At 50.3% G+C, this 25,737-nt stretch overlaps 1 protein-coding gene and 1 long non-coding RNA gene across 2 annotated transcripts in view; one reads left to right on the forward strand and one right to left on the reverse strand.

Moving 5' to 3' along the window:
* LOC138580961 (syntaxin-1B-like) overlaps window positions 1-1,519 on the reverse strand; it is a 476,327-nt gene extending 474,808 nt beyond the window's left edge. Inside the window, exon 1 of the mRNA XM_069651920.1 lies at window positions 1,089-1,519. Coding sequence (XP_069508021.1) covers window positions 1,089-1,118 — 30 coding nt within the window. The 5' untranslated portion in view covers window positions 1,119-1,519. The remainder of the gene's footprint in view (window positions 1-1,088) is intronic.
* Window positions 1-25,737, forward strand: part of LOC138580962 (uncharacterized) — a 231,448-nt gene that overhangs the window by 130,823 nt on the left and 74,888 nt on the right. The window lies entirely within an intron of this gene.

Raw genomic sequence — 25,737 nt, forward strand, 5'->3', positions numbered from 1 at the left:
TTTTTTTATGAAGCGCTTGCTTCTTTAGCGATGGCAAAGAACCGCTGTTACCCAATTTACTGACGCCCAACGTATCCGTGTCTACATTATGAAGAGCTGGCAGTTCAATGCACACTTTCGAACCTGTGACTGCAGTTTAAAGTCAGACTTCGGCAACGAGCGGTATACACAGCAAGGGGGCTGACTATTTAGGAATGTGTATCGCAGTGAACAGATGCATTCACGAATCTAGTGCTTCTGCGTTCCTGTCAAATGGATAGGTTCACAAGACCAATTTGTAGTGCTCATTTAGAGCTGTGTGGCCTAGACTCGGTTTGCACAAGATCGTGTAAATCGCCCGGTTTACTACGGATACATGGGGTGGGTGTGCACGGCTCACGCCGGGCCTTCTTTTTACATAACCCAACTTTGCACTATAACGCCACATGGTAACCATGTCAACCTTTTTTTTTTTACCAGTCCATTAAAAAACACTAACTGCAGCACGTCCTATTGTAGCTACTTTGCTGAATCTCAATTGCACATGATGGGGTTCAGTTGTGTTTTTTTAACTATCCAAAACCTAATGAGAGTGGGTTTGACACCTGCTGACAATGACAGTTATACAACATAGGTAGACCACCGTATGCACACATAGCCACACAATCAGATGCGCCAGCGACATTATGAGACATAAAGTTGGAACCGAATTTCTAGATATAGGGTAGATTTCTGTACACCGCCACCCCGCTCTAAAACACACACGCTGTCTTCCATCAGCACATGGCAGTGACTGAGGTACAATTGTTCGTGAAAGCTTTAAGTGTATGGATAGACTATCTATATATCGCACTAACTATATGAACGGATTGATCTCCTGTGCAAGGAGCTCTCTGGGTCATGGGTGCACATGCGGATGGATAGGCAGAGAGGCTACCGCATAACAGACTGCCCGATGTCTACATGCCTGGGCACAAGGCTCCCTGCATCCTTCCCGTCCCCTCCCTCCCCCCGCCGCGGCACTGCCGCACACTCCCACCCCTACTAGCAACCCCGTCACCCTCCAGCTCCCCGGAGCAATGAGTGCTGGTTATAGAAAAGCGCCTTACACTCTGAAGCTCCTGAGTGCGGTCCTTCATGATGACGGTCCTGTGCAGTGGAGGGCTTCAGCCGGTGCCCTTCTGCTCTCCTCTCCGCGGAGAACCCCCTGTCCTGATCTGGAGGCAGCGCTCTCTCCTCTCCGCAGAGTCCCTTCTCCTGGCTGGATGCGGCGTCTCCCCTCTGCAGAGACCCCTTGCCCTGAATGCAGCAGTGTGATTCGTCCTTAATGCTTGGGATCTCCTTGGGCGACTGCAGTAGCTCCCCTTACGCGTTCCGAGCACAGCGGGCTGTGTCTACCCTTGTTGGGGGGCTCCCGTGGATTTTCTTCGAAAGGTCTCTATATGGGTCGAGGGGGAGGGGGAGATGTCCCAGGCTGCAGAGCTACCCAGGACGGATGCTCCAAGGATGGAGTCTGGTGCTGATGCAGCAGTGAGGGGATGCAGAGATGGGGGGGAGGGATGGGGGAGGGGCTGGGCAGGAGGGAGGGAGGCCGGGAGATGTAGTCATGGGGACATCGGATGCAGCAGTGGTGGCCTCATCTGGTGCCCCCTCCCCACCTATTGAGTTACAGTGTCAACGAATCCCAAGAGGTGCCCAGGAGAGGCTGAGCTAATGCGTGCCATTCAGTAGCACACCCCGAATGTGGATTGGCCTCTAGGCTCTTAAGTCGACGGGGAATGGTAACAGGATGAGAGCACTGAAGTTCTCCACATTAATACCAACTTCTAAGTGCCCAACAGTGTCGTTATTTTAATGAATGCTTCAACGAACAAAGTATATATGAATATCATTGCGTGTTTATAAGAAACGAGAGAAATACAAGAAAACCTACTCCCAGTGTTGTGTGTGTGTGTATATATATATATATATATATATATATATATATACAAAACACGTCCAATACCGAACTTTAAACATTCAAATAAATTAGGCAACGTTATACAGCATGTTATTAATATGTTGATCTCTGCGGCACCACGTAGCAGTATGCCCATTACCACGCACATCTCCCTTTAAAATTACTTGCATCCTTTTCCAGCCCCCAGCATCCCCCCCCCACTCCCTGTACTCCTTTCTGTCCACTCCCTGGGCCCCTTGCTAAATCCAACCCCAGACACTCTTTGCAACCATGGGCTGTATTCTCATCTGGTCCTCTTGTCAGTAGGTAAGATTTCCAGGATTTCTCTGCACTTTGTAATGTGATTTTGAGTTGGAATGGACACACCTCTACATAGTGTGTGTTCCCAGCCTTGGGTCATCAGAGCCGCACTGTCTCACATTGCCCATCGATGGTACCTCCTTACAAGGTCTTTCAGTGCAGGTTATCTATGCTGAGAAGGGGAGAGGAGCTTTTTAGTCTGTGCTCACTGAGTCCTTGTCATGCTATGCCACTTCTTTTGTCGTGTCATGCGACGGACTCATGTCCTTAGGTGATTTCAAACTTAATGCTGGCGACACACCTTCTGAGTCATAGCTGTCGGTTGGAGCCTGACCAGAGAAGCACGTCTGCCGAGAATCGTCGGTTCCCACCAGCCCAGTCACAGTGCCTTAACTGCTCTGTTTCAAGGAATATAAAGTTGGAGGCAAGCCTAACTGGCTGATGTCCAATAGCTAGCGCTGAATTGTTCTCACAGAGGGCCTGCTGGGAGAGGGACCGTATTTACATAACTTTGTGGCTTTTTTGCAAACTGTCTCTTTCTGGTGTATCTATTGTGGACTCTTCTATATAAAGTAGGGGGTTTCAACCTTTGGTTTTGGAATACAACTCCCTTCAGCCCTAGTCATCATGGACAATGGTGAGGTATGATAGGAGTCCCAGTCCAAAAAACCTGGGGATCCTCGGGTTGCAGACTCCGGAGTGGCATTTAAAAACAATTCCTGCGTGTGGAATGCTCCTGCTAATTCTACTTCACTACATAACATATGACCTACATCTGCAAGCCTGGATTGCGGTAGTGCCTCGTGGCCACAGTCTCGCAGTTAAACCCCTCAGTGTGCTTCCAATGGTCCGTTTGGCTTTGCCTTTTGTTACGCTTACATTAGCCACATGGGCATTCTGCTTCCTCATGTATGTACAGGCTCATTTTAAGCTTGGATGAAGTAAGAATTTTAAACCAAAACTGATTTGCCCCAGAAATCTCTGATTTGGGGCATTGCACATGGATGCAGTCTGCCTCCTGTGTGGTGGTCAGTCATAACAGTTTGTTGTGGATTAAAATGAAAGCTCCATGTTTTTGGGCTTTTATTTTGTCATTTCCGTCTGTACCTATCCACATTTAACTTTTTTCTGTACCAAAATTAAGTTCCAATTAGTATTGTTTCACATATTTTCAAATCAAAGGTTTACAATAGCGCTTTAAATTTAGTTTAATTTTCAAATTGAATGTGCAAAGCAGCATTTATTTCAGCATTAAACCACATTTTTGCATAGTCATTTAAGCTAGATTCACGCAACTTCTAAGCACTTGCTAATAACCATTCTCTTTAGCGACCCCAACCAGAAACCACCGTTGCACCTCATTCATACAGAAAGGGATGATGCTATTTGACAGTAAAACAAAACACTTGAGGCGCGGCTGATGCATTTCTTTCTATACCCATTGAGAATAAGTGGTTGATAATAAACACGTTGAGCACAAATATGCACTCCCCATCACTTGAGGTTTCATACCTTGCTTCCCCCTCTAACTTGTCTGCTCCTCCACCTGCCAAGCAGCTGCCACTGGGACGTCATTTCACCAAAATGCCTGGGGTAGTGGACGTGACATCATACGGCCCTTCACCCCTCACCCCAAGTGACATCATGGGAAGATGTGTCTAACACCCGTGTTTTCAGGTGGTCTCATATCAGCCAGATATAAGAACCGAGGCACAGAGGGAGGCGAGATTTGTCCACAATTAAATATTAGGCAAATGTCATTTTCCAGATTCGATGTGGAGCCTATGGAGCCAATTCATAGAATCAGGCGCAGATGTAGCGCACCTGACGGCGCAGAGAGGGAGCGTGCACCAGCGTGCGCTAGCCGCATGTGCAAATCAGCAATTAGGTGCACCGCGCATTCATGGATTTGGACAGTGTGCCCTGAGTGGCGTGTTGGGGGGCGGACGGGGGGCTTGGGGTGTGGGGGTGACATTCCACATGGATTGTTCCATCGAGGTCCATGTACTCCTCGACTTCCACATCACTGAATTGGGCTGTGGCTGCTGCCTCACCCACTAAGTGGCAGCGGACTGGGTGCCATCAGCCTCCCCTTCAGGGGTTGTTGGTAGCTCAGTGGCGCAGTCTTGTCCGCTGCTGTGGTTTCCTCATGTTTCTAGCTGGCCTGTGCACGTGCCCTGGGTTGCACTGTGGGCCGCGGTGCTGCCCCGGAGGTGGAGTGGCCAGTGCCCTGTGGTCTGGCCTTGGATGTAGATGGCCTTGGGCCAGGGTCCTGGCTTTCACCTTCTGCATCAGTGCCTGTGGGGGAAGAAGAGATGCAGGGCATCAGTGATGGTGTTACATGCAGGATGCATGAGTTGGTGTTGTACCGTTTTCATTTCTCATGCATTGCAATCTTATAGGTGTGTCACACAGGTACTTTCTAGGGGGGGCATATTGGCATGAGCCGTGGCGTCTCCATTCGTCACTGATGCCTACCAGGTGGCATGCCATTGTATTGAGGCTTGTGTGATGTTTGACATGCAAATGGTCCCTGTATGTTGGGTGTCTATTGGTAATGGGATTGGCACACAGCATGCATTTCATTGTGGCAGGGTTTGGGCCTCCACCTGGACATGGATCTGCATATGTGTGTATGAGGGGCCATGCATTGCCTTGGCTTGGCTCACTTTCACAATAGTTGTACTAGATCATGGTTTGGCCAATTGGGATTTGCAGGGTAACTCACATCCATCTTCAGATGTCGCGGCACCCGTCTCAATTTCCCAAAAGCCCTCTATGGACTCTGTTTGGATCGTCGTGCTGCAGGTTTCCTCCCAGCGCATGAGTTTCACTGGGGAGTGGGCACCCCCGCCTGTGGCCATGGCCTCCCTGCGATTGCTGGACAGGATGTTCCGGACCCTGAGACAGAGGTCGTCCCATCTTTTTTTTTACAGTCTTTGACTGTGCGGGGGGTGGTGCCAACCGCTGACACCTTGCATGCAACCTCCTCCCAGATATTTCTTCCTCAGCTGGACCTCCCTTTTGAGGTTATTAGTGAAGACCTCATCTGCATGGGTAGCAAGGGTATCGGCCAGCATATTTAGCTCCTCATCGGAGAAGCACTTCTTGCGCAGACGGGGGGGGGGAGGGTAGTGTGTCAGGTAGCCTTCGACATGTATGCTATGGCTCTGGTCTCTCCTCGGTAGCACTGCTGGATTGTGAGGATTGCAATGGATTGTGTTTTTAAAAATGGCCGCTGGTGCATTTCCCGTTCTGACGCAATGACGTTACTTCCGGGTCCGTATTACGAGCCCGGTATTAGCATGTTGTTATTACCGGGTTGTTATTAAGGGGTTGCTCCTTGGCGGAGGCAGTATAGGCGGGTCCTGTGATGGCGCTATCGGGGGGTTGGAGGGCCTTTAGCGGCATGGCGGTGTAGCCATTACCAGCATGGGGGTTCGCGCGTGCTCATGCAGCCGTAATCAGCCGCTATTGGCGGGTTCAAGGGTGCACGGACCTGCTTATACCTTCATGCCGGTAATGGCTCTGTTTTAAGCGGGCATCTCGTAATGAGGCCCATTGTCACAACATACATGCATGTACCAAATGTCCACACAAATGCCACCCCACGCTGCACCCCCCCCCCACCGTGCAACTCCACACCCATCCATTGTCCCCACTTCCCAGTACAGGCCCCATGGCATGTCATTCACAGAAGTGTACATGCATGCACCCAAAGACATGCCCAACATGGCCACACACCACCGACACATGACTGAGGCAATGACGACTGACACATGCACCAAACTAATGAGAGCAGGCAACACAAATATATGAATAGATGAAAATGTATTAAAAAACTGACGTCTCACAAACGAAAAACCAACCATGACAAGGAAAAATCCTACAAAAATACAACTATGTACAAAATTGGAGCCATGTCCATCGACTCCAAAATAATAATAAAATGAAAGGAAACCTAAGCCTAATAAAGTATATACAATGACGGCGGGCTAGTCCTATGGCTCACGTTCCTCCCCAAGAGTCTTGGCCCATTGAACTCCGAGTCTATGGCATGGAGGCAGGACTGCGCTTTGTCCTCGAGGGCTTGCAGGGATGCCGCCATGCTCTCCTCCAGCTCCCTGTGAGTCTCCACGAAGAGCTCTGCCCACCTCAAGGCTTGCGGCATGGAGTTCTCCACCTTGACCATGGTGAGCCGTGCCCTCTCTGTCCACTGCCGCTCTGCACCTATCTTCTGGCCCAACCGCTGCTGTACAGAAGACAAACTTTGTCCAGGGTCCTCCTGCCCATCGGCCGATGCTTGCCCCCACGATGTAGTCGGCCCCGAGGCCTGACGCCTCCCACGTCGAGCCTGCTGCTGCCTTGATGGCAACTGCCTCTGCCACCACAACTACCTGCAGGAAGATGGCAACACTCTGGGCCATGGTGCACGTGCCCTGCTTGATGGTGCCTGCACAACCTCCGTTGCCAGGGGTCCAGTTGCTTGGGTGACCACCTCTGCTGGACCTCCGACTCCCGACTATGGCAGGGATGGGATCTCCACCAGCGTGGCCGTGGTGGTTTGGGCAGGTCCACAGGGGGCCCTCGTGGCATGTGGGCCAGAAGACGACATGGAGTACGACTGGCGCATACTGTGTAAAGAGGCGGAGAGGGTCGCAAGAGCCCCCTGCACATGGAGGAAACCCCGACATTGAGCCCTCCCAGTCGGTTCATGTTCGTTGGCACACACCTATTTGTGATGACGTGCGTGGTCCTCCAGGAAGCTTGCAGATCATCACGAATGTCGCATGTGCGCAACGCGATACGGATTAGGACAGGCTCAACCCTGTCACGGATCGCCACTTCCGCAGATAGAGGAGTGCCAGTTGACATGGGCCTCCCCCTACCTGCGGACGGGCCAGAGACAGGGCATCCCTGCTGGTGCATTGTGATGCAGTCCCAGTAGCAGGGACAGGATTAGGCACAGGCCCCTCTGTGGCGACTGGACTGCACTACTTGCACCATTGGAACCACCCCCACCAGACCCCATGTATGGGTCTGATGCAGCCTCCTCCTCACCAACCTGGATGCCTCTGTACCGTCTTCCGGTGTGGACAGCCCCTGTGTGGGCTCATCTGCCCCTAACGCTGCCGAGGAGCCCATTTCCATCCTCTGCCTCTTGGGCCTCCCCTCGGCAGGCCGGCCTTGGACGTGGCACCTGTTCCCTCGCTCCCGGAAGATGACATGTCCTGGGAAGGTGACTGGGCCATGCGTCCTCGCCTAGTGGAGGCATCCCTGCCGCTCTGCTCTACAACTCCGTCTCCGCCCTCTTCCTCAGTCGCCGCTGTAGACAGGGGGTGATTGAACACAAGCATCAGGGTACTGAACAATAGTCTGCTAGACACAAAGCAATTGCACATGAGTGGCACTGTCAAACGTCACTTCCACCATCACCCTCCACAGCACATGGGTCAGTGCAAGCAACACACATGCAGAAACAGGCATGGCGCATGCAACAGACATTTGCATTCATATCCAAGGCACCGTTGGAACATCTGATGAGGGGCTTAACATCACATGCATCATATGACATGCTGATCACATGCACACACACCACCGGACAGTCATGCATCTGGCCATGTCTACCTCTGGACACAGTGGATTTATGGACAACTAGGCCGCATCAGTGAATCCACACATTGTGATGGTCATGTGCCATGCATCCATGGCGTTTCCCAGTCACACACACACACTCATGTACACCATGCATGACCATGACGGTGACATCAGCATCCATGTCTCACACCCCAAACATGGCCAAGTCCAGGCACAGGCATGCAAACATTTTTGCATCGTCACATGCTGGTGCACATCATGCATTGCAACACATTCACCATTTGCGTGGATCAGGCTTTAGTAGACTCACATGCAGCACTGTCATGGCCCTGCACACAGACATACATACATGGGGCATGCAAGACATGAGGCCAAGGTGCACACTCCTGCCACACCTCAACATGCATTACGCTGGACAAGAACACATGGACACTTACCACTTGACTCCAGACGGGTGTGCAGCTCGAGGACCTGGTGGTGAAGCACTGGGCGTGTGCGCTCCAGGACCTGTATTTGGATGTTGGACAACTGGTCCCGGCGCCCCACTTCTCCACGAGCTGCTATGAGTTGCCAGACCTTGCTGTGGGTCCTGGACCTGAAGTCCTCGCAGCGTTCAGGATGCGATGGTAGTCGCAGGATGCCACCCCCTCCGCATTGATGGCGTCCACAATGTCCAACCAGATCCTCCTCCATCTTTGTGGAGGCACGATGTTGGTGAGAAGAGGGCATCATAATGCCCCAGGACTGCCTACACCAGTATGCCAACTTCCTTTGCAGTGAAGCTTACAGCCCTCTGCCTGTCTGCCGGGGGGTTGCCACTGGCCCCGGATGATGTTTGGTCCGACATGGCAAACCCCGAGGCAGGTGTGGGTGGGCAACTGGGTCCTGGGGCTGGGCTGTGGAGTGATGGTACACCATTCGGGAGACTTCTGGGTCAGCAGAGGGGCTCTGGAACAGGATCCCTGGCAATGGCTTCTGTTCAGGCACCAAATAGCAGGGCACGTTGGCAGCAGGCAGGCTGGCAGCAGCAGATGGCTCGTAGGAGGCTGCTCCGGGGTCTGGGGGCAGGTAAATGGCCTTTGGGACAGGAGCGTGGTCTTCCGTGTGTTGTCGCGTGGCCAGCTGAATGCAGAGTGAGTCCGCACGTGAAAAAACAGCACGTGAGCGTGTAATTCAAGGAAAGGCCCTTAGCGTGTAAGTGAAGTGACGCTTGTAGGCGTTGCTTTCCGCACGGGTTAAATGTCCGCGTTGCACGCCGTTTTGCTGTATGTACTTATTGTGGAGAGCGAGCGTGTGATTCTTCTACTTCTTGTGGGTTCACACGGGATTACTTCTCAACGGTTGCAGTTTGTACTTGTTTACTGTGGAAGAGCTTACTTCTTGTTTTGGATGGGGGAGTTGCCAATGCGCACACGCATTTTCGTACTTTTTCCAGGCAGACGGTGAGTTACGCACATATTATTCCCACTGTGGTTGCCCCTGTATGTCGTGTACCCCATTCACAAGGTCATAGTAGCCTGTGTGTTACACAAGTACACATTATTTGTGTTTCTGGGTGCCACAGCATACTGCATGATCTTAATTCCACGCATGTGGGCTACCAAGGGGTCGCGTGCACGTTTGTGTTTGGGGTGCCTGAGCGTTGCGTGACCCGTCATTTTTCCCCAGGGGTCACAGGCAGCCTTGCAGGAGCACAGGGGTTCCTATTCCATCTAGTACCCTGCCCCCTTCACCCCAATTGCCCAGGACAATTGTTTTCCGCACCTCCTTTTCGCACAAGTGCCATGGTTGGGAGGCGGCCAAGAGGTAAGGGAGGCGAAGCTGGGGACATCCAAGAGGTGTCCGTGGTAGGGGACGTGGCCAGGGTGGCCAAGGTGGCAGCAGTGGTCGACGTGGGCAGGGTGCGCCAAGAGGGCAGTGTGTCCAGGACCATTCAGGGACACCTATGCCCCCCCAGTGGGTCAGGGAGATACAGCTGACGCCATCCCAGCTCAGGCCCTGCTAGACTGGCCCGGATTGGTCACGGAGCAGGCACAGGATGACTCACAGGCCGACTTCCGTGTCACGAAGTCCAAGCCATGTGAGGCGGTGAAAGTTGCTGTCACCAGGCCACATGGATTTGGGGCAGCAATGTCATCCCCTGTCCCGAGCAGCCAGGTTGTGGAGGCTGCAGGGGCAGCTGCAGCTGACACCACCATGGCTATGAGTCACCCAGCCGGGACAGTGTTGGTCCCGGCCCCTCACACCAAAGCAGTTGTGGCGCTTGGTCCTGGCAACAGCACCCAGCAGCCAATGCCTACAGTGAGACCTTTGGTCATCGTGCCATTGCCCGCTACCAGTAGCCAGTCCACCTCCGCTTCAGCCTCTACAGACCAGAGCGGCGTAAGCCACTCAGGGTTCGCACCACCTCTCAAGAGGAAGAAGCGTGTTCTTGCAGAACAGGCTGGGACCCCAGACACGACTTGACCCTCGAGCACATCAAGGAAGCAGAGTTTCAATAATGTGGAACTGGACGCACTTGTTGGCTATGTGTCGGAACACGACCGCGACATGCTGGTAACGGCAGGGTGCAAAACTGCGCCTGCTTAGCGTAGGGCGCACTGGCAGTGCATTGCGGACCACATTAGTTCCTTGGGATTTGTGAAGCACACAGCTGATGATTGCTCGAAGCCTTGGAATGACCTCAAACGCCAAGCTAAAAACAAGCTGGCTTCTAATTACACCTCTACTCTACTGACTGGCAGTGGGTCACCACCCAAGGAGGATGAATTCACAGGGCATGAGGCAATCGCTGGAGAGTTCATCGCAGAGGATCAGATCCAAGGCGTGGGAGACCTCCCAGATCTTGAGACAATGTCCGGTGAGTGTCCATGCGTGTGTGTCCAGACCATGTGTATGTTGCTTGGGTGATGTGTTGTGATAGAGTGCCAGGTCAGGCTATGTAATCATAACTGCCATATGTGACCCATGTAGTGCCTCCAAGCCATCCCCCGCCCTTGGGTTTGAGCTTCACTGTATCCCTACTATCCACTGCAAACACTTTGCACATGATGAGTGCACTTGCCCTTTAACTACCATCATGACACAACATTGTAATTACGTTTTTTTTCTCTTTTATGACTGCTGAGGACCTACACATGTACTGCACCTGCTCACTTCTGAGCCCTTTTTCAACCTTCAACATGCCAGTTGACTTGTGTCATGTCAAAGTGACCTACCACTGATGTATTCATGTGCCTCCCATCACTTTATTTGAACACACTGGCGTTGTTGTTTGCATGTTCTGTTTGATGAAATGCATTTTACATAGATGGGGGACAGTAGTGCTTAACTCCCATCTGGGTGTCCTTGTCTGTTCTGCCTTGGCTATACTACGTGCCATCTGTGTGCTGGTATCTGTCATGTTTGTGGATGGTCCATGCCACTCACAGGCTTATTTGTGATGCAGGTGATGAACCATGCAGCACATGTGTTGCTTTTCCATTTTAGACTAATCTGTGTCTGCTTTCAGGGTCCCCTTTCACTTCATTGCCACAGCATGCATGGCTGATTTTGTGTCATGTGTGGCATGTCTGATTAATGTATTGGATGTCAACATTGTGATGCCTATGTGTGTGGGCTATGCTGTTCACGTGTTTGTTCATGACTTCTTTTTCATTTTGTGCAAGTGATGAGGCACTGGAAGCTGTGGAGGAGCAGGAGATGGCATAGGGGCAGGAGTGCTGAGAGCCCCAACTTACCACCAGTGGAGGACGTGGGTTGGTGAATCCATTGCTCCTACAGACCATCCTGTCCACGGGTGTCTCTGGGTACACCTCTGAGGATCTCGATGGCTCAGGTGCTGAATCACACATTGACACATATGTCCCGTCGCAGGTGAGTTTTTCTGGCAGGGATGCTGTTCTGTCCAACGCACCTGCACTGGGGGTAGACCCCTCAATGGCCCATTCAGTGTTGGATTGTCTGCATGTGGCAGGTACGGATGCAGGGTCACACTCCACACTATTTGCTCCTGTTCCTGGGGCAGCAGATCAAAGGAGGAATGCAGTCCTGCAGCCACAGGCAGCAACACCAAAGCAAGGTGCACATCTCCTTGGGCCGGACAAGTGTCATGTCCGGCAATGTGATGGCTGTGCACCACTGGGCAATACTGTGTGGGAGAACTCCATTTATGCAATTGCACAGCAACAGGGGGGTTCATGTGAGATGATGGCTCAGGCCGTGGAAAGGGTGGCCACTTCCATTCTCCCCCCCCCAAAAGGCAGGTGGAGCTCCAGCAGCACACACAAGCAGGACACGTTGGCTGCCAACAGGGACCGACGGGCTGAACTGGGGGCTCTGCGCACAGCCATATCTGCAGAGGCACAGGCCCACAGGGATGCCCTGTGGGAAGATAACGGCTCCTTCATAGCTACTGTGGGTGCACTTGAGATGTCCCGGAGTAGATGGTCAGAAAAGCAGCTGGAGCAGCTAACACAGAACATCTCAGCTGAGCTCCAGGCAACTCGTGACGAGATCCGTGCATCACGTGATACCTTGCAGGCAGAACTCTGTGTTACATGTGAGGTGCTGCATGGGGACCTCCGGACCATCATCCTGCAGAACCAAACCTTTCAAACCCGCATACTTCCTGCCATGGAGGAGCATGCCAGGGCTTTGCGTGGTCTGCCTCCCGTACCACGCACACCTTCTCATATTGCACCAGAGGGTGACGACAGCGATGGCAGTTCTCCCACTATCGGCTAGCCATGCAGGCCATGAGCCCATGGAGGGATTTTCTTTCTCAACATCCATGCATGTGGGTGTTGAGGTGCACCCTGCACCTCCTCCCCCCTGGGTGGTCACCCCCCCAGGTCGACCATGGGCATTTTTGATTTTAGTTTTTTCTTTACTTTTTTTCACTCTTTCTGTCTATTGTGCCTTCATGTGACAGTGTGTTGCTTTGTGTGGCATCCGAAGGCATCCACTGTGTGTTCCAGCTGGGCCCATACAGGCTTGTCTTGTGTTTGTGTTTGAGGCTTGGGGTCCAGACACATATGCCACTCCTGCTTTCCATTTCCATGGGCTTGCAAGGAGGGCACCGTGTGACAGTAACTTACACAGAGGCATTGGGCTTCCATCAGTTGTGTGGCCAGTCTGTAGTCCAAACTGTATACACCCTATGGGGGATTCATGATGGTTTCTCCACTGCATGGTTGATATTGTAACGCTCACTGATTCCCACGGAGGCGCAGGTCTGGCTTCGAGTGCTGATGCTTCTTCAATGGTGAAGCGCAGGACCCTGAAGATGGACAGGAAGGGCCCTCTACTCTGGCTTCTCCGGCTCGCAGGAATATTCCCCTGTGCGTGAAAAGGGAGTATTACCTACTGACTGAGTTATGCTCAAGCCTCCCACTCTCTTCCAACCCTCCACGGTACCCTTCCACGATTCCCCGTGAAGTCTCACCTTAGGGACAGGAAGGATGAGCTCTCCATCCTGCTTCTGATGCAGGGGCACGTTGAAACCCAGTTACTTCACTGGATTGAGGATTGATGGGAGTTCAGGTAAGCTTGACTATTCAGGTAAGGCTCTGTAAAAGTTCTGTTGCAAGTTCAAAAGTCCAAGCTTAATAATAATGTTCTTTGTCTTTTGCAGCAAGCGCTAATGCTTATGTCTTTTTTCCCCTTAGGGGCCGGGGTTCGGAATGCCGGAGATATGGCACCGACCCGAAGTGAAACGTGCAGTTCCAGTTCCAGTAAATGGCAGGTTAGTTCTGGATGAGCGCTCGGGAACTGACTTTGCATACGCTCATTCAATGTCTTTGTCTTTTTTCCCCATAGTGGCCGGGGTCCGGAAAATGCCTGGAAGCGGCAAGACCCGAAATGAAATGGGAAAGACCCAACAGGTAAGTCTTGTTCCCTTCCTTCTCTCACCTCTTATTCTTGTCTTTTTCTCTAGGCTCTGGGAAGTGGCTGTGTATCCGGATGATCGCTGCTGAAGATGGAGGAACCCAGGAAAGGTGAGTGAAATGCAGCGCTGCAGCGATCATAACGAAATGCTTTTAAAAATAATGTCTTCCCTTTCAGGATCGTCGGTGATGTCTCCGTGGTGCAGATTTAGCTGGTAAGGTCTCTTGTCTCCCTTTGCAGGTGACCCAGGATGCTGACAGGCGTGGCTGAAGTCCAGATGCAGGAGCTGACACGGTGAGCGTCCAGCTGCGAGGAGCAGAACAACGCAAAGCGTGAGTTGCTGATCGGGTGTGGTTTAAATAGCTTTGGGAGAAGTCCCAAGTGTGTATCCTTCCTCCGATCAGGTATCTATCCTTCCCCGACCACACCCGGGTGGAAAGTAGTCCCACAGGTAAAGTAGTTCCATTCAGGCCTCAAGAGGGCCTGGATGTAGCAGCATGGTCTGCATCAGGTAAGTGCACCTTAAAACACTTGAACACATGTCTAGCTTTATGAGCCTGGCGCCTAAGGCGCCAGGACAGGGGTCCAACATGAGCCTGGCGCCTAAGGCGCCAGGACTGTGTCCAAAGGGCCCCAGCTTGGGCCCGCTGGCACTTCCCTGGGGGAAATGATGCCTGCCTCTGGGGTTGCTGGGTCGGACCTGGCTCCTTGGAGGTAGGCAACATGACAGATATGTGTAGTGTATTTAATATTGCACTTTATGCATATTTACATGTTGCCTCTTCATGTGTTACCTTGCCTGTCTCCATTGCAGATGCAGATCATGCTGTATGCAGTACCCTGCCACATTTAACTACCAGCAACACACTGAAGATGGGAGGGGTCCATGTGGTGGCTTTGTCCACTTGTGCTATTGTGATTGGTCTCTGTCTGACGTTGCCACTGTTGGGTCCTGTATTCATGATTAGTCATGCTGGTAAGTATATGTTTATGTGCGCAGTTTCATTTTCATATGTGCAAGGGAATTGTCTTTGTCCTTTTTTCATTTGTGACGGTGCACTATGTGACAGTTGTGTCATGTGCTGTGCATTTATTTGGTTGTTTTCACATTGCATGCCATGGTGTGTTGGGTGGGTGACATGAGGTTTGGTAGGGGTTAGGTGCTATACCAGTATTTGGGTGTGCTGTTTTGCAAGGTGGTAGTCCATTATGCAGCATGAATGTGTGGCTTTTGGTCACACGGTATTGGGTTTCTTTAAGTAGCTAGGGATGCACACAATGTAGCACTTCCAAGGACACATTCTCAGAGTGGTAAGGTTGTGACAGTTGACTGTCCCTTTCTCATCATCGATTGTCACCTGGTATGTGCCAGGCCTGTGTGCACTCTGGAGGGGTGAGATTTTGGGTGAAAAATGTAGCCACAAGCCTGGAACGGGCTGCCTCGCCACGTCCCTTTCCCCTCCCATGCGCAGCGGCCATGCGTGTGGTTGGGGATGTGGGGGCACCACCATGTCCACTGGTACGCCCCGCCGGTTGCAACATTGTACAGGACACATGCTGTCACAATGATCTGCACACTACCTGGGGCGCATATAGCAGCTGGCCACCAGAGCGGTCAAGGGAGCGAAAACGTGACTTGAGCACTCCGAATGTGCGCTCCACTATGCCCTGGTTTGCAATATGGGCTGTGTTGTATCTTATCTCGGGTGGTGTGGTGGGGTTCCGTATTGGCGTCACCATGTAGGTGTTCAGAGGGTAGGCACTGTCCCCTGGGGAGGTGATAATGGTTGTGATTAGTTGGGTATTGCCATTTCTCTGTGTCTGACATGCATGCATGTGCACAGGCATTTGTACTCACCAATGAGCCATGTGTCGTCATGCCTCCCAGCTTCCAGATCCCGGTTTAGGGGTGACATTCTGAATATGAAACTATCATGGGTGGACCCTGGATAGTTTGCGTAGACAGAGGTGATTATTCTCTTGGCATCGCATACCACCTGCACGTTGATGGAATGCCAGTGATTGCGGTTGCGATAGGTGTGCTCAGTGGCCCTAGGTGGATGTAGTGCCACATGGGTGCAATCAATGGCACCAACCACTTTGGGGAAGTGTGCCACCCCGTAAAAGTCCTGGACCAGGGCCTGCCTTTCTGCGGGTGTTCTGGACATGTATATGTGCCTGCGGACTGAGTGGCATGCAGTCATGACTGCCAACACCTGATGTAGGCAGCGTGACTGCGTGGGCTGTGAGACATCCCCAACTATGCCAGTTGCCTGCTGAAATGACCCAGTGGCCAAAAAATGCAGTACATTGAGCACGTTTTCAAAGTGGCTCAGTGCTTGGGAGCACAGGGTGGGTGATGTGAGGTCATCCTCCCACTCAGCAACCAGGTCTAGGATGATATAGGGTGGAAACCTGTACCTGCCATAGACCTGGTCATCAGGCATCCCAAAAAGGCTGGTCCTGGGTAAAAAAATGTGGGGCCTGGCGATCCTCCTCCTCCTCCTGCGGAGTCCCACGACCACTGCTGCGATGAACGGTACTTTCATCATAGTGCTATTTGAGGTTGTTTGTTGTTTGCGCACACTTTTATGCTGTGCGCGGGTGGTTATGCCAGCTTTTGCCTGGCGATCGTGTTTCCGGCTTGGCGCGTCTTTTGTGGCACGCGGGTTTCCCCTGTTCGATTCTATGAATACGTGTTGGTAGCACGCGTTGCAAGGATTTCGCAGCGGTACTTCCACCATAACGCCCATATTTTCACGTGTTGTTCACCATTCGGCATGGTCTGCCCCCTTTTTAGGTGTATGCGCAGGGCGGTGTGCGCCTTCACTGGGCGTCTGGCGCAAAGCCTTCGGGATGTCGCAATGACGTGTGCGCCACACACGGATTTGGCGCAGGTCACAGGTAGGCAACACGCAGCACCTTCCATGAATAGCCTAACGGGCACTTGCGTGGCTTTTGCAGGCGTGCGCTGTGATTTTCACGCTTGCGTCCCTGTTTTCGGTGCACATTAATTCCATGAATTACCCCCTATATATAAAACATACATAATGAAATACTTGTAACAGGGTGTAAAGACTGGAATGGGGTGTCTGTACTCCTGCTCTCTATATGGCAGAGGAGAGGCACAGTGGACCCCAGCCAAGATTCTCTATTTGGTAAAATTGTGGGCAAGCAATCAAGGCCTAGCTCTCAGGAGGTGATGCAGGCTGGTTCTACAGTGTAGTCCCCAAGCACCCACAAAGGAATGTCCACACACTGTATTAGTGAAAACACAGTTCTTTATATAAATAAGATTCAAGGTTATATACACAATCACAGTAACACACTTTATGCTCAGGTTAATCTAAAATGGCAAATATATACAGTTCTAAGTGGTACCACAATTATACTTGCTTTCCTTTAAAATGCATTAACTGTACTCAGTTCATCTGTCATACAAATCAGTTAATAATGTGAATCAACAATAGACATAGGAGGAAAGCAGGTTGGTTAAAACAATAGGCAGAATACTGGCCCCGTTCCCTAGACGCAGTTCTGTGTGAGGATCCCCCCACCTGGGCAACCTGTAAATAAATATATAATACAAGCCCAGTCCATATATTGTTTCTATGAGTCTTATTTCCTTCTAAATAGTGCTGCCACCCTAATGTACCTGGAATAGCAGAGTTCTTTGATGAGGCGTCGATGGATCCTTCTTGAGTAGCCCCCTTTAACGCAGGAGCCACGGATCGGTGATAGGCCTCGAAGAAAGTGATCTTGGCGTCGATGGTTCTCGATGAAAAGTTCAATGGCGTCGAGGCAGCAGCTTCGGTCCTGGCGGTGCTCCGCGACGATCGGTCGAAGACATCCTGCAAAGATGAGGCGTGTGGTGCACCTCGGCGACAATGGTTTGTTGCCGCAAAAGAGTCTATGAAGAACTTTGGCCCAGCAAGGGCATCAAGTCAACTGGTGTCTCTGCGGTCTTTGGGTGGTGGGAAACCCACCAGCGGATTCTCCTCGGCACGTCTGGGGCCTTGACTTTCTCCGGCAGGACAAAGCGGTCGACGGTGCAGGCGAGAGCATCCTTGGATTCACAGTGTCTTAATCAATGGAGCGTTGCAGCTCCGGTCGTCGGCGGCTCGGTGTCAAGCGGTTCCCACTTCTGGGCAAAACGTCTTCGAAGGGCCTCCAGCGGTCATAGCAAACCTGCGAACCCTGGTCAATGACAGTGGACGCAATGTACGGTGCTTCTCTTCGTTCTCCTCAGCGGTCCCCGTCTCCGGTCGTTAGCCTGTCGAGGGTCTGACTTCCAGGGAGCTTCGGCAAAGGTTAGCGGTGCACGATGTTTGCTCATAGCTCGGGAAGAGGTCTCCTAGCCAGGTCCTCTCTCGGATCAGTCCCCGACAAACTCAACAGCTTTCGGATCGGGTCAAAGCAAATGCAGCAGCAAGTCTTCTTCTTCCAGCTGGGCTTCAGGGATAAGCATCAAGTATCAACTTCAGCTTCTGAACGATTTCTAGCAGTGAGAGGCCTCCAGATGTACTGTTCTGTCTCTCATTCATTCTGCTGGGTCACACTCAAGCAACCAATCACTCAGAAGGGCATTCAGCAGTCAGGCAGCCAATCAGGTTCACAGTGCATTCAGGCCATTCTCCCTCTCAGAAACTTGCAACAAGGAATGTGTATTGGGGCAAGTACCCAGCCATTCAACACTCCACACTGCATTCATACCAGTTTCAGGCAGGACTGTCTCATTCATGGTATTTCATACCAAAAACCAGACACCCATAAAAAGAAGTGCATATTGGTCACACATTCCATTCACCCAGGTCCCACCCCAAGGGTGTACCCACAACACACAGTCACTGGGAAGGCTCCAGCCAGTCTATCAAACTTCCACCCAACAGCCAGTCGGGGGGAAGGGACAGAGTCAGGGCTTCCCAGGACTTTGGGAAAACAAGGTAACAGGCAATAGAAAGCAAGAGGCCACAGGGGCCATCTTGTCTCCCATCAGGAATCGACTGTTTCCAATGGCAGGGTCTGGGTATCCCCAAAATGGAGGCTATTCAGAGAACCTGTCAAATTCAGCATGGAATTGCCACCAGCCCATACCCTGCTCTGGGGGGCCACCCACACAGGTGCCCAAAAACATACACTAGGGGCACAGGGTTGTACCCCCACCCATGGGTGCCATAAGGGTATCCCAAGGGTCTGTACATCAAACCAAAAAGAGGAAGAGCTGCACTTCTAGGAGTCCCACATGGACTCCTAGGCAGAAAGCAATACAGAACACATATGAACAAGGACTACATGACAAGACCGGGAGGCCCTGTCACTCCAATGCATTTCCAGCATCACACAGGCTAACTCAAATCTCTAACGCACCTTACAGCTAGTTTATGAAACATCTATAGATCAATGGGCCCATAAGTAATCATTATCTGTGGCATTGATGTGTTAAACAAGCCAAAAAAGCACTGACCTGGGGAGGCATGCGCTGTCTGTTTACCCAGGAACAAAATGCTGCACGAGCAAGGAATGAAAATTAAATCATTGACCAGGATTTAGTATCAACAGAATTCCCTAGTTATAAATGTATCTATGAGTCAGCTAGCACTACGATAGAAGAAACCCATGGTGCGGTGGAAGCTGAGGTCATCTGTCTCTGTGTGCATTTATCTTTAATTTATGTGACAAGACACCTTAATATCCCAAGCTTTGATACATGACACTTCTTCAGTCTTTTTTAATGGGGTGAGGTGTGTGGGGGGAATGCACTTCCCTCAAGAGTGGGGCTCAATGCATTTATGATTTTCAGAGCTCTATGGGGGAGGTGCGTTATTCATTGACCCCCCCCCCCAAGGACGGCCCATGAATGAAGCTTCCAAATAGCCCTTTCCGGGGAGGAGTTTAAGTGGGGAGGGGTGGGTCACTCCATGGCTCTCTCACTTCTGACACTCTGTGCCCAACGCTTATTTTCTTAAACAGTGTTGCACCAGAGCAGGGTCCTGGTTGAGTATGCGGTCCCTCTCAACCATTCACATCACACTTGAATGCGTTCAATGTGAGCAGAGCCCAATTAGTGATGTACTTGGGCCCCCCGGCGAGCCATGCTTAGGCCCCCCTCCCCCAATCTCCTTAACAAAGCACAGGGCACACCACACCCCGGACCACCATGTGTGCACAATGTCCATGATGATTAGGCCGCTGCAGGGGCATGCACTTCTGCAAGTGAAAGAAGCAAAAATGCTTTTTAATCAAAGCTTAAATGTTTCACCTAGTGTACAAAGAATGGGGCAGTGCCTGGTCCCAAAATATACCAGCCACCAGTGGTGGCTTGTGAGTTGTTTTATTGGAGGTTGTCAATATTTGCCACTTAGATGCAATTGAGACCGAGCATAGTGTGGGAGCCCAAACTAATTAAAACAGGGTTTGGGAGGGCCGGGGGGATTCTCCCCCCACCCATGAGAAAATGTTTTGAATAATGGGTTAAAATGCTGCATTTTACAACACACCTTCTGTGAAAATTTGGGTAGAAGACCAGACAGTTTGCAATCGGTTTAGTAGGGTGTAACTCATGGAAAAAAAGTACAATAGATGCAAGTCACCCAAGTGCACAAGCACATTTCCCAATGCATTGTCATGCCGGTGCCTTAAATATATACCAGTATAAAAACTAGACCCATATTAAGACTTATCATCGTTGCTTCATCATAGATGCTCAGTTAATAAAAATTAATTCTACAGTAAGAAATATACAGCCTGCTACACCAAAACATCAGTCTAGTGATGTAATACTACTTATCATGCTTGCTTTATCAAAGTTAGGGAGTAATAAATGTCATGCCACAGTAAGCAATGTCTAGACTGGCTGTACCAAAATGCCAGTCTGGCCAGGTAATAACACACATGAACGTGACTTTGCCTGAGAATACCAGTAACACATGCAAAGTCAATAAATGATGTGTCAGAAATGCTCTAGTGATCCCCAGTCTCCCAGGACCTGTGAGGAATTCGAACATCCGCACAGGTAGAGTGCACTCGCCTTGTCAGTCTAGAAAAATTGATACCTCTCATGATTGACGAAAACGTATTTTGGTGGCCGTGGGCCAACCGTCTCATGCACGATATGATAGAAATACAGGTTTCCGAGTTTACCAATGAACAGCCATTTTGATGTAACAAGGATCGCCATTTTGTTTTCTAACAATTGCTCATTGCTTTCTGTTCTTATTGCTTCGCAGCACATTTTCTGCTTACACTGCTCGACTGTTAATATTGTTGTCTGAACGTGAAAGAACAAGACCGCAGGGCCGCGAGGCTAATAAGAGTTCGTTGAAACACAACATAGGCAGCGCCGGGAAGGAATGCCCGGCTCCCTCCCGAATGTAGCCTTGAAGCAGAGCCGCATGGCATTTAATCATTTCACAGCTGCCAGCCAGTCTTGTTATATGGTAGAATATGTTAGAATAAAGCAGCTAGAGGCTTGAATTATGCTCTTCTTACGGCCCCCCTTTACCGAGCCCTGTAGAACGTGTCGGTTCCCAGGACACGAATAGCACCTCATAGATAGCAAGGTCTGGAATGTGATTCTTCCCCCGTATGTAGCTTGCTTCCAAGAACAGAAGCACTGTGTTCTGTTCAACAACTAAAAGATGCCTCCGCACTTGCAAAATTGCATATTGTTACTAGAATAGATATTTGAAGGTGTCATAATTGTCAAAAGTGTCCATCATCACACCGAGTTCAAAGAAACCCAATAAAGGGGGGTGTTAAATATGTCACAGCTGATTGTATGATATGCATTTTGTATATATGTAACTGATGTACGTAATTCACTCTCTTGCGTCCCTCGAGGTTTAGAGACACACGTCGCGGGGCGTGAGACCGAGTTGGCCAACTGAGACTATTTGCTTTGCAATAAACCCTAGCTTTGGGAGTACGACCTTGTGTCTGGTGTATCTATCGTGTGTGGTGACTTGCCTTGTTTCCATAGACGTGAGGGACCCCTAGGGGCCCCTTTCAGCCTGGGCTTCTTGATTTTTTGATAAATGAAAATGAATAATGGAAGATCAACCTCTGAGAAATGTATGCGGCCATTCCGCACAAATTTCATCTGCTTCCTACACGAAACACATAGTCATGTGTACTCCAGGAAGACACAGCATACAGGCGCTGTCTTCTCCTGTCCTATTCAGCTGGAATGTGACAGCCACGGGTACATCAAAACATCTCAAGAAGGGGGAAGGCACAGCTTCCTCCACCCATGGGCAGTCACATTTTATATCAAAGGGTCCATGAATCTGCATTGCTATTGTGGTTTACGCTGGTGGCAGTGCATACTAATGAGAGAAATTGAGGCAAGCCTAGAGGAGAGGCTTGGTTGCAGAAAAGACAACAGGAAGGCGGGGCTAACTCCCCTTTGGTATGCAATGTGTCAACTTAAAGCTAGTTCCCACCTCTCTGTATGAAAGGCAGCGAATGGCCTGTCTGGGTCCAGCAGTTACAGCAGGTGTCCCTGCGGAGCAGACCCCTTTCAGAGGGATGAAGGATGGGATTTAGGGGAGACAGCAAGTCTGGTCCCATCACAAACTTCAAGGGAGACCTGCGCTTTAATCAAGAGTCACAGAAGGCTCAGTTAACCAGAGAGCCACTTTGATCTACAACAGACAGGAACATGGGTGGGACTTAGGTATGTGTTGTCAAGCCCTGTCTGTACTGTTGCAGAGCATGCTGGTCCTGACCTCATGCATAACAGAAGATTGTTGGTGGGGACCCAGGATTAGTTCATTAAGGTGGGCTTAGCCTGCACCAATCACTGCGGCCCATTTGGCTTTAAGAGAGGGCTGAACCACTCACTTGGCAGATCATCCAACGACTTTGACAGGAATAAGAAGGAATAATTTGGATCCAGGCTGAAGATACAGTCTACCTTACATCTTCCAGTGAAGGAAGGCATTGTGTTCCAAGAGGGAAGCAAGATCGCTCCCCATAACATCTCCCAGGGAACAGAGGGAGATACTGGACTCGGAGGACATGTCCAGCAGCTCCAGACGGTTTCCAGACAGCACAGAGCGTGCCCTGCTAGGTGCTGCCAGCAAGCTTCCTAAGTAGGAAGTGCCGGAGGGTATCTGAACTAAGGACAAAGCCGTTGCCTGCAACCACTCTCCTGAGCTTTGGGCAGTCCTTCTTGAAAGGATGAGACGAGCCCTGCAAAGAAGCTAGGAGGAGTTCCACACAAACGTCAACCAGCGTCCATCTCTTAAGGACATTTTCGAGACAGTCGAGTTCTGGAACCATACCCGGCTGCACCGCTGACTGCTGTCATGCCGCAGTCACAAGAGCCGTCCGAGGCGCCTCAACCAGCGTTCCAGATCCTCCAACCAGTACAGAGATAATGAACTGCTGTGCCCGTCAGCCAGCAGCTGTCCGTCAAAGTCTTGCTTGCCGAACTGCTTGCCACCTGATACCTGCAGCCGTGTCACAACAGTAACTCTGTCTTAAGGGCTGTGAAGTGCCCTGAAACCGCCTTGATGCTGTTGAGCACTAAGAACGTCTTCAGAAGAAGGTACATTGTGTTTCTGTCCCCCTGGTCCTTCTCCAAAGGCCCCTGGAGACAGTTATGACCCTTTGCCCCCTTGGTACTGGAACTAAATAACCTTGAACAGTAAGACAGATTACTTTACCAACTTCCCTACTGTCACTATCCAGAGTGCATCCCTTTCATTTGTGAAACTGTCTGTCCTCTGTGTTCCTTTACAGGGTGAGTCGTATTTGTAGTTGTTACTTTCACCTGGTCTCTGCGGAGGCGTTGGGGCATAGTTGCAGCCCTCCCTGAACTTGAATCACCCCCTTCAGACCTCTCCCTCAGTAGAAAAGCTGTGAGCGGTGGTACGTGGTGATACTGCTCCTGCGTGGAGATAAGAGTGTGTGAGTGCGCCAATCTGTGATTGTTGTACCTCTCGAACCCTTCACCCCAAAGTACGGTTTCATTGAGCATACGCTGGCCCATAAAGCTCACCTGTGAATTATGGAAGATAAGCTCTCCGTCCTGCTACTTCTGGCAGGGGCGCGTTGAATGGGATCTAGTTCCTTCACTGATCCCTGATAAGGATTAATCCAGTCCAGCTGCGACTATGCTTCTCCTTATGATTGGTAAGTCTTTCTTGAGCTCTTGTGATGCTGTTCGTTCAGTTTAATGTATTTATATGTTTCTCCTATTTATACCCGCAATAATGTCTCTCTTCTGTTTCCTTCCCTTAGATGGAAATGCGGCCTCAATGCAGCTCTGAGATGCGGCCATATGGAAGATGGATGCTACCGCAATGTTCGACAGTAGGTAAGTGATGGTTTAAGGAAAAGCGCAAAGTATGGCGAAGCGCAACCTTAAACTGACTGTTTTTTCGATTTCTAACCATGTCTTTTGTTTTTCCTTGCAGGCGCTGCTGTCGACGATGGAGCGTGTCGTGCTGTGGTGCCAAGATGAAGAATCCGGCGTTCTGGAAAGTGTAAAGATTAATACTTGGTTCGCCGAACAGATGTACAGGTAAGAACAGCTTCCCCCAGTTGGTAAGTATGCTGGCAGGAAGCAGGATGTCCAGGAAGCAGGATCTGCAAAGGTAAGTCTGACCTCAGGCGACAGTGAGTGTTATGCTGCTTGCAAGTGCAAAATAACGCGAAGCATCTGTCTTGAGGATCGGGGCAGCTTATATAGCTGAGATCGTGGGCACACCCATTAGGGCTGGCTTACCAGCCACACCCTGCCACTCCAAGAGAGTGAGCATGTGCAAAGGCAATCCATTAGCAGCCACACCAAAGAATACACTTGGAGCTGCTTAATGGATGGAATGTTCAAGGTTAATGCATCCTGCTTAATGGATGGAATGTTCAAGGTTAATGCATCTGAAATGCTATGTCCATAATAAAAGCCTTTTGGTGTTAAATGGATGTTCTTGTTTACTTTTGTTCATGAGCAACAGTGTCCACCCAGGTCTCCGGCGCATGCCACCCCTTCATGTCTGTGCCCCAGACTTCATGACCATGACAGTAGTGTGCTAGAACTGTCTGTTGTAGTAATAATAAAGGAGATATTTTTATACAACCTTGACTGGACAGTCCCTTTTATAATTGGGTAATAATTGTATTTTCGCTGTGTTGCAACTAACCAACGATCCACGAACTTGCAGAGATAAGCCTGCTGTTCCGTTCATGTTACCAAAATTGGACAAGGAGGTCTTATAGTTTACTTTTATTCCAATCTCTTCGGATCCCTTCTGGTGTACTAGAGTTGTGGGGTTGATTGATGGTTTAGAAACAGATATGCGAAACACACTTCAAAAGCGCATTTCAATCTGTCCATGAAGATCATCAGGAATTTGTGCCCATATATAGCCCAGATTGGATCAAGCTGAATGACATAGAAGACATCGAAGACGTCATCAGAAAACTCAACAACTCCAGGGCATCGTGCCCTGATAGAATTACAAATTTTGAGCTAAAATGTCATCTCACTGAATGGGAAACACTACTAAGCATAATTTTTAGAAGATGCGCCGAGACAAAGGCATCATCCTGGACCTCTGCAACTGTAATCCCAATTTACAAAAAAGGGAACAGCAGTGACCCCCAAAACATTCGACCAATAGCCCTGCTGGTTGCTATTGGTAAAGTATACAGGGCTCTACTGATGAAAAAAGTGAAACAACAATGCAAGAAACCCTTCATAGAAAAATCAAAATGCTTACAGCTCAAGCCAAAGTGATTGACAGAAAATCTGGCCGATACTCATTGATACCAATATTGAACTTCTATAAAATGAAGGTAGTCCCCTCGGTAACATATGGGGCTGAAGGTATGCCAACCATCCCAAGTGAAATCTGGCCCAAATTGGAAGCCACCTTCTGGAGATCTACTCTGGGCTTATCTAAATCTACATCGGGAGTGGTAATCAGACGCGAACTGAGCCTCATGTTCCTGCATTGCACTGTGAGTTGTAACTTACTAATCCTATATAGAAAATGCAGAATGGC

This window comes from Ambystoma mexicanum, chromosome 3p, assembly GCF_040938575.1.
Source record: "Ambystoma mexicanum isolate Mex_15411 chromosome 3p, UKY_AmexF1_1, whole genome shotgun sequence".
Taxonomy (NCBI): Eukaryota; Metazoa; Chordata; class Amphibia; order Caudata; family Ambystomatidae; genus Ambystoma; species Ambystoma mexicanum.